Source organism: Gambusia affinis, linkage group LG05 (assembly GCF_019740435.1).
Source record: "Gambusia affinis linkage group LG05, SWU_Gaff_1.0, whole genome shotgun sequence".
Lineage (NCBI taxonomy): Eukaryota > Metazoa > Chordata > Actinopteri > Cyprinodontiformes > Poeciliidae > Gambusia > Gambusia affinis.
The window spans coordinates 1,450,798-1,460,440 of NC_057872.1; the positions used below are offsets into that span (position 1 = coordinate 1,450,798).

At 40.1% G+C, this 9,643-nt stretch overlaps 1 protein-coding gene across 1 annotated transcript in view; it reads left to right on the top strand.

Moving 5' to 3' along the window:
- ascc3 (activating signal cointegrator 1 complex subunit 3) overlaps window positions 1–7,346 on the top strand; it is a 206,336-nt gene extending 198,990 nt beyond the window's left edge. Inside the window, exons 38-41 of the mRNA XM_044116965.1 lie at window positions 1,265–1,415; window positions 2,177–2,383; window positions 2,893–3,068; window positions 6,412–7,346. Coding sequence (XP_043972900.1) covers window positions 1,265–1,415; window positions 2,177–2,383; window positions 2,893–3,068; window positions 6,412–6,544 — 667 coding nt within the window. The 3' untranslated portion in view covers window positions 6,545–7,346. The remainder of the gene's footprint in view (window positions 1–1,264; window positions 1,416–2,176; window positions 2,384–2,892; window positions 3,069–6,411) is intronic.
- Window positions 7,347–9,643: the final 2,297 nt, after the last annotated feature.

A 9,643-nucleotide genomic window follows, 5' to 3' on the forward strand; every position in this document is an offset into this window, starting at 1 on the left:
TTTACAGAGAAGGATTCTGACAGCTTACTGTATTTTAAAGAAACTTGGTCTAGAACAACGGCTGTCATTGATTCCTCTGTTGGAAAAGGCAGGATTCCTTCATAGTCTGGAATGGCATGGAATTCACTTTCAGTGTTTTCCAGGTCTGGTAAAATATGAGAAAAAAAAGAATATGTCAAAGTTTACGTTACAAGACTTTTGTCCCTATCCCATTCTCTAAATGTGTCTTTCCGTCTACCCTTCCTTCTTTGGGTGTATTTTTTCCTCACATGCTTACATTACCTTTTTCCATGGTCATATTCCTTGAATATTTTCTACTTTTCCGCTTTTCTACATTTTTCCTTCCATTGTTTCTTTGTTTCTTTCTTCATTTCTTCCTTATCTTATTCTTGTCTTCTTTCTTTATTTCCTTCCTTCATTTTATGTTTCTATCCATTAAGTTCATCCTTCTTATTCGCGCTTTCTTCCTTCCGTCCATTCTGTGATATTTTTCATTTCTTTCTTTCTTCCTTTTGTCAAAACTTGATTCCTTGTTTTTCTTTTGTTGTGTTCTTCTTTCTTTCCTTAGCTGTATGTGTCCTTAATTTTTCCTTACTTTCTTTTCTTGCTTTTGTACTTCTATTCCTTCTGTCATGGATGTGGATTTTGTACCACATGCATGTCCTGCCTGTCAAACACATACATGTCATAGATTCAAATGGTAGCATTACAAATTTTTAAATGACCATGAAGGACTTAGAAGTGTAAATCACTGAGTCAAAATAAGTCTGGCAGTCTTCCATAAATAAAATCCAGGAAGCTAGTTAGAGCCCCTGATCAGACCACTTTTTCAGTTATAATATACACCAACAACTTATTGATTCCATTTTGTTTACAAATGTTTCAGAATTCTCAATAAACAACTCCTTAGAGTGATATTTAAATATGTGTGTATCCAAGAGACTCTTTATATCCACATAAATCTGTTACATGATCTCTGAGGAGCTAAGAGTAATAAATATATTGCAGTATTTAAACATAATCCTTTCCTCTGAAGCTTGTCTCCTCCAATTAAAGCAGGTCATGGACAATTTTCAGACCCTCACTACTTTTAGATACATACTCTTCCTTCTAATAAATATTTGATGTGATTTCTTTTTTTGCAATGTTTAAAGCCCTACATCAAAACTAGGTTTGATACCAACATATAATGATGGTACCAAACAACATTACTTCAGTTTAATTCAATGACTCACTTTCTTCTGTTTGTACAAACATCTCCCAGGAAATGGGCAGGTATAAAAGGAAAGAGTGATGCTGAAGGCTTCTGTGGGCCTGTTGAGGAACTCCCAGAACTTATTGCTGCCTGCGGTGGAAAAGAAAGTGTTTTGTCTGCTATTGTTAACCAGGAGTTTCAGCCAAATCAAATACTGCAGGTAAGCTCACATCAAAAGAAACTATTTGGTAAAAATTCAATTCATCAGTTTTAAAAACATGATTGGAAACACTAGTTTCCACTAATGTTTAGTGGAAACACTAGTTTCCACTAATGTTAGAAACCTGTCCTGGTTACAGTTGCCCTTGCAGCTGCATGTAAAAAGGCTCCATTCCAGCAATTTGGCCTTCAAACATCAATTTGGCCAATTTGATGTTTGAATAGGTGCTTCATGTCAAACCTATATATACATGCCATTTCCACAGACATCTATGGACAAACATGCTGTGGAAATTTTCCATGTCAACATTGTCTGCAGCATAACACTGCACCACCAGGCTTTCTTCATGTCAGCGCTGGCTCATCTCACATATTCACATTTGAAAACATAAGCAATAAAAGAAAGGAGTCATCTGAAGTGTTGTTGGGCTCCGATCCAGTTTTTTTTTTACTGAGTATCTCCTTTTGAAGGCCTTGGAGGTCACAGTACTTTCCTTCTGATTTTCTGTTCCAGAGTGAGCTGGAGAGTAGCATTGGTGAGAGAACTGATATCAGGATTTCCCTCCTGGGTAACCATTGTTACCCAATAAGTGGGAGATGATGTACATAGATGGATAAAAAAAAATCTAGAAAATCCTTTGCCTTTTCTCCATTTTTTTTTTTTCCCCCAGCAAGTTAATTTTGAACAGTGTAACTTCAGCTTGACTTGACTTGCAGTGTCTACTATCATCCCTGTCTTTTCACCTTTCTCCCCACTGCCAGGCATGGTCCTTCCTGAGCCACCTCCCAGTGCTGGAGGTCCAGATGAGTGTGAAGGGATGGTGGGAGAAGAGCCAGGAGCAGATGGAGTGCCCTCTTCCTGGAAGGGGCACTAACCTGAGAGAGGAGAGCAGATGGCTAGATGTCCATGCTGACCAGGAGTACGTTCTACAGGTGTCACTGTATCGGCTCAATCAGAGTCAGCACAGGGTAAGTGGGACCAATGTCAACAGCTGAGTCATTTTAATGAAAAGGTCATGTTTTATCAGAGAACTGTAGTATAAAAATGCAAACATCTACCTTTACAAAAATAATGTAATGTCAACATGTTTTGACATTACATTATTTTTGATTTAAGTCACAAGTGCTGTGACACTCTTGGAGACAACTATAACTGTGCTCAAAACGTTCAATTTATGGTAAAAAAAAAAAAAAAAAAAAAAAGGAACTCCACCTTCTGTCAGATTTAAGGTTTTAACTAAATATTCTGTTATTAATCAAGTTCAACCTTGCCTTCACATAATCCACATATTCCTCACTGCTGTTATATATTTAAAAAAGATCAAATCTAAGAGTCAAAGTTAGTGGAAAACATTTACAAGTCTACAAATTCCCAAACAAAATTTAAAAACCTGCAATTTAAAAGGATATGGTAAAAAAAAATTCTAAAACTGCAAGTAAAATCATGAGTAAAGGTGAAACATTTTTGTATGTTACAGTGGAAGCAAGAAAGTAAGGCCCAGGCTCCCAGGTTCCCAAAAGCAAAGGATGAGGGATGGTTCCTCATCATGGGGGAAGTGAATTGCAAGGAGCTGCTGGCTGTCAAACGGGTCGGATACATCCGGAACCATACCGCTGTGTCTGTGGCCTTCTACACCCCAGAGAAGACTGGAAAGTAAGATTTTGATCCAAACCGATCTCAGGTGGTGAATATAGGACCAAACATCATCCACCCTGGTCCACAAGGTGGAGGGCTGTGTGCTTAGCCCAGTTTTTTACACTGTTCACCCGTGACTGTAGCCATTCACAACTTTAACCACTGTGGGTAATTTCCAGTTTTCAAACTTAGAATTTTAAGTTTTGTTATGACAACTGGTAAAAATTATCTTTACTGTTGAACAAATTAAGCTTTAAGATTATCATTTTGTGTTTTAGTTTGATGTTTAAGCAGATAAGTTTAATGACTCAGACCATGGTGGTGAATTGTTTTTCCACTCTACCAGATGCTCTTTTCTATTTTAGAGAAGGCTCTATGGAATACTCTAATGAGGAAAAGTTACTTACTTACTACTATAATCTGTTACCTAATGCAGGTGCATTAAATGTGCCTAAAATCAAGTGTTGTCTGGCTGTTATTCCTACAGGACACACCACAAAATGGTGTGACACAATCAACTATGACACATTTGCTCTGCATGTAGAGTTTATTACATGATAATCAGGGTTTCCCCCAGTGTATTATAAGCCTGGTGGCCCACCAGCCTTTACTAGCCCCCCCACCAGGCCAAGCGTTGCTTGTTTTTGATTTTAGAAAAATTAATAATCAAAAAAAAATTTATTTTTTTTTTTAAACAGTTTAATACATTTCGAAAGCGTCTCTGTTGCTTAGAGTGTTTCAGTGACGGAGAAAATGTATTCCAACAAGATACGTTTATAGTTTATGCATTGAAAACTGGAGAGCGGACCAATCACACGGCTGATCCCTCTGCGTGTTGCCGCGTGCTGCCGTTAAATGAGCTTTGAAGTTTACCTCAGCACGGATCGCCCATGCCTCTTTTCACTCAAACTGTACACAGCCTGACCTGTATTGACATTTACATGAACCCCCTGTACACGAAATCCCAGGATGATGTTTCTTTGGAGTAGCGTATTCCACATCAAAGTAAGAGTTTAAAACCCACCGCGTTTGCTCTGGTTGTGTAGAACTGCAGGAATTAATTGTAGTCGCGCATTCAGACGTGCGAGTTGTGGGAGCGGTGAGAATAATTTATATTTGTGAACAAAGAATTATGTGGGGTGTTTACATCTCAACACGCTGGACAGCGTGTAACTCTGTCTTCCCTGTAAAGTTTATGTGTTTCCTGTTGACTGGAGAGGTAGTGGTAAATGAACCAGCGCTAAACATTCATCATGCAGGTTCAGCCCAGTGAGGAGCTTTTGCGCTCGTCTCATAGTCACGCTTCACGCTGGGTTTATATTGTTTTATTTATTTATTTTTTTAAAGTATTATTTTTCTGGTTACACGATGCAACAAACCATATCAAATGCTTTGTCCGCGTAGCCAAGGTTTATGCGGCAGAGGTTTGAAAAACTTGTCCCTTAAACTCGAGCAACCAAAACAGTTTTCTGTGACCCTTATTTAAAAACTCAGACACAAAATGGAAGTACTACTAAAACCACATTAGCAGCTTTACATTAAATCTCCCGTTTGTTGCGCATCTCTGCGCAGTGCAGAGGATTTAACTTATTATGCAGGGCCGGTCCAAGCTATATGAGGTCTTGAGCAGAATTTGTCTTGGGGGCCCCTCCTAGTGCTAAAAACATCAATGCCACTTACAGCTTCTGTGTTAGATTTATTGAAATCTGGGAGCAGAGGAGTAGTTTAATTGGCCAACCTGAAAAGCAATAAGTTTATTAATTTGTACTTACGAACAAACAGAGCTCAAACTCAAAGATTTAACTCACAGCATCAGATTATTGCTGTGGTAACAAAACAATCTAACTATGAAGATTGTTCTTTCAACTTCCACAAAGTAAACTTGTTAGCTCCTTACAATCTTACATTTAAATGTTAATCAATTTAAAATATTTTCATTTATGTATGCCGAAACCATTAAATCAAAGTTAGCAGCATTGATAATCTCGGCCAGGGCTGCCCTTTGTCACCGATTCTGTTCATTACTTTTATGGACAGAATTTCTAGGCGCAGCCAGGGTGTTGAGGGGATCCGTTTTGGTGGCCTTAGGATTGCATCTCTGCTTTTTGCGGATGATGTGGTCCTTTTGGCTTCATCGGGACGTGATCTGCAGCTCTCGCTGGAGCGGTTCGCAGCTGAGTGTGAAGTGGCTGGGATGGCGATCAGTGCCTCCAAATCTGAGGCCATGGTCTCGAGCCGGAAAAGGGTAGAGTGCCTTCAGGGGGGGTGACCTGCCCCAAGTGGAGGAGTTCAAGTATCTCAGGATCTTGTTCACGAATGGGGGAAGAAGGGAGCGGGAGATCGACAGGCGGATTGGCGCAGCGTCTGCCGTCAAGCGGGCGCTGTACCGGTCCGTCGTGGTGAAGAGAGAGCTGAGCCAAAAAGCGACGCTCTCGATTTACCGGTCGATCTACGTTCCCACCCTCATCTATGGTCATGAGCTTTGGGTCATGACCGAAAGAACGAGATCGCGGATACAAGCTGCCGAAATGGGTTTTCTCCGCAGGGTGTCTGGGCTCTTCCTTAGATATAGGGTGAGAAGCTCAGTCATCTGGGAGGGACTCAGAGTAGAGCTGCTGCTCCTTCACGTCGAGAGGGGCCAGTTGAGGAGGCTCGGGCATCTGGTCAGGATGCCTCCTGGACGCCTCCCTGGTGAGGTGTTCCGGGCACGTCCCACCGGGAGGAGGCCCAGGGGAAGACCCAGGACACACTGGAGGGACTATGTCTCTCAGCTGGCCTGGGAACGCCTTGGGATTCCTCCGGAGGAGCTGGAAGAAGTGGCTAGGGAGAGGGAAGTCTGGGCCTCCCTTCTGAAGCTGCTACCTTCGTGACCCGACCCCAGATAAGCGGAAGAAGATGGATGGATGGATGGATGGATGTTAAAATATTAGCATTTATGGGGCCCTTGAAGCACTGGGGCGCCTTAATTGTATTTTTTGAATTGTTTTTTTAAGACTAGTTGTGGGTTTAGATAGCATTTTATTGGCAATGTTTTCCCATAACATATAGTAATATTTTTACTTTTCCTGTCTACTTAACATCTTTTAATACAAAATCGCAGTGGATCGCTTCATCGCCCTGACCACTGGGCTTGACAAGTATTCTCGGGGAAACCCTGTCATATTTCATTCTTCTTTTAGTGATAAATGAACTCACTGCTGAGCTGTTTTCCTCATTGAGATCTTTAACAGTGAAATATATGGACTCTCATTTTCTAATTCCAGTTTCAGTTAATCCCTTTTTCAGCACAGGGTGGGCATTAAAAACAGGTTTTCTATGATTTCGTGGAGGCACTACTCAACACTGAACCTTCTGCTTGTAGGTGCATCTACACGCTGTATGTGATGAGTGACAGTTACCTGGGCCTGGACCAGCAGTATGACATTCACCTGAATGTAACCCCCACCAGCATCGCAGCGCAGGTCAACACAGAAGTAGTGGATTCCCTCAGCTAAGGAGCAGCAATAGGGAAACCTTTAGTCCACTCTGGCACAGCAGCAGTTCAGCTCTCTCATTGATGTGCTGAGTCACACTCACACTGACATGTCATCATAACATCTTAAGGTTTCCTGGAACTCAACCTTTGAAAGCTCAAAGACCTGTTGCTCACATTAGCATCAGACCAAGTGAGGCTTGCTTCTTGGAATATGGAACATTACAGAATGTTATCAGTCTGTTTATTCCCCTGTTCAAGTACATATACTCCAACTTTGAAGACTTTACACTTTAACTAACTGCAACAAATTGGAAGTTTAGCAAAAATTCTATGTATATTTAGTGAATGACAATGAATAAAAAATCTTGAGTTAAATTTAAAAACAGAAATCTAAACCACAAACAGCTATACACAGACTGGTTCAAGACAAAGATCAAATGTAAGGTAAAGAACATTGTCTAAAGATTCTATGTTTTTTGGTGAGGGTAGGGGGCAGGGACATGTTTAAGATAGAAACTTAAGTTTACAACCTTTAATTTATATCTGAGTATAAATGAGACATTTGTTGCAGCAGGTCAAACTGAGTTTAAACTGCTGCAGTAGATTTAAAGGACAAATCTGTGAAATAGCAGTTAAGTTCCTCAACAGCTTATCTACAGATCTGACCTGTCTTCCTCTCATCAACAACTCATTCAAAGTTACGCACACCTGAGTCATCAAACAGAACAAACATGGCAGAAATCCATCTGTATTGAATTGTGCAACAAGTTGATTTTATGCCCTGGAATTATTTGAAAATAAAATTACACTTTGCGATGTCATGCTTGTTTTGCATATATGTTCACCGCTGTATACTGATGCACCATTTACTTCTGGGATTTGGATTGACTGCCTCCAGCCTCGGCCTCAGTAATCTGGCTTGAGAATTAGCTTGAATCTCTGATTTGGTGGTGGTAGATTTTCAAAAGTTCCATCTTGCTGCATTTTAGCAGAGCAATTGTCACTAAAGTATTTTTTCTGACTACAATAAACTAGACATTGTACTAGTTCAAGGCAATATGTACTAGTTACAACACATCTTTACAGTCACGTACAGAACTTTTGTACTACTCTTCAAATATTTGTGGAGCAACCACAAAAATTGCTGCCATTTTGCTAATTAAGCCCCAATGATATCTATTTAACCTCTAGAACAACCTGGCTGCAGACTGATTTATAGATCTAAAGAGCTCAAAGGTGTTAACTCTATATAATAGTTTGATGTTAGCACCTCTAAGACCTAGAATTATAAGACTGGAATATCAAGGCAAAGAAAACTCAGTTGTTGCTGGTAGGGGCCATTCAGGGGCCTCCAGACACTCAGGGGCCCCTAGAAATGGTTTAATTGTAACACAGACCATATATCTAAACCTGTAGCATCATTTATAGAGAATGACAATGGTATTGCATTTTATTTAATGCATTCAGCTGAGAAAAAAAAAGTACATTTAGGATTTAATTAGGACGTTTACTTTGTAAAAGTTTAAAGAATCATCTTAATAATTTGATTATGTTACCATGGCTACAATATGGTGTAATCTTTGTGTTTGAATTGGTTTTGTTCACAACTACATCACAGCAAATAACCAATAATCAGTGATTGATTTTAAACTCGGTCAATAAACCTGGTCTCACAGATTCACGTTATTAATATTTAAACATTTTTGGGTTCCGGGGGGAGGGGGGCTCTGTCTAAGGTCCCATATTACCTTGGGCCGGCCCTGCATGAACAGCCGCTGCGATGCGCATCTCTAGAATCGACCTGGAATCTACCTGGAATCCACCGGTGGCCTCTGTGTCAGTCCGCCGATGCTTTGGAGACATTTTGATTCATTTCATTGTGGCGTGTTTGGCTTTTTGCTGCGGTTCTACAATATTTTCTCTGATGTTTATTTTATGAACTCTAAATGCTCTGGGCCGAATCTTCCTTTAACACTTGAGGTTCTGCAATAACTTCTATTTACAGCCGCGAACCTCCAGCCCAGTTCCCGTCAGCAGCAGCTTCGACCCGCCAGGTAGAAACGTTAAGGAGAAGCAGATCGAACAGAGACGGGGTGGTGGTACCTGGTGGTGGTACCGGGGCTTTGAGCTGCGTTTCGACTCGCGGTGACAGTTGGTACCGTGTCTTATATCAGGATGTCTGATATAAAGACAGGTATTCTTTATATCTGTCGATGGGACCGACCCAGACTGCCTGTAGCGAACCGGGCTTTTAGCAGAATGATGAAGTTAAAGTCAGAAGTTTTCTCTGCAGCTGAAGCATTTCTGTGTTTAGGGGTGAGGCGGGCTTTGTCCTTCTATTGCAAAGATTATAAAAATACAAATAGAAACAGTTTTTCTAACGTCAACATCAGACCTACGTTTTTATTCACAAAACAAGGTAAAAAAATAAAAATAATAAAATAAATATATATGTTGTTTTTCTCGCCAATATTTTGATAGTTTGAGGACACACCATGGACCAGCAGTCTGAACAACATGGAGGCTCTGAGAGTCTATTAGACTGAGGGCAGCCAGACTAGTTTATTTTTACTAAATTATTATATTTAGCTAAATATTATTGCTGAGGGACACAAACAGGCCTTCTGGCATACAGATTAAAAATAAAAAATTCTTGGAAAAAAAAACTCAAAAAGGACAGGGGCTCAAGCCCCCTTCGCCCCCACTTCTGCACATGCCTGGAGTGAGGGAACATTAGGCTGAAGCAGGTAAGACAGAGTGGGATTTTTAAATTATGTTTAATTTAAAAACAGACAAATTTTAAAATCTATCTTAAAAGCCATTGAAGAGATGCTAAAACAGGAGCAATGTACCCTCGCTTCCTAGTACTGATTAAAAGCTGAGCAGCAGCACTAGAAACCAGCTGGTGTCTAGAAAGTGACTTCTGACGACTGACATAAAGTTCATTACAAAAGCCTAAAAGAATGATGGAAAAAGAAGTTGTCTCATATATATATATATATGACAGATATATATATATATATATATATATATATATATATATATATATATATATATGTGTGTGTGTGTGTGTGTGTGTGTGTGTGTATGTGTGTGTAAGCTGTATTTGACAACTGAA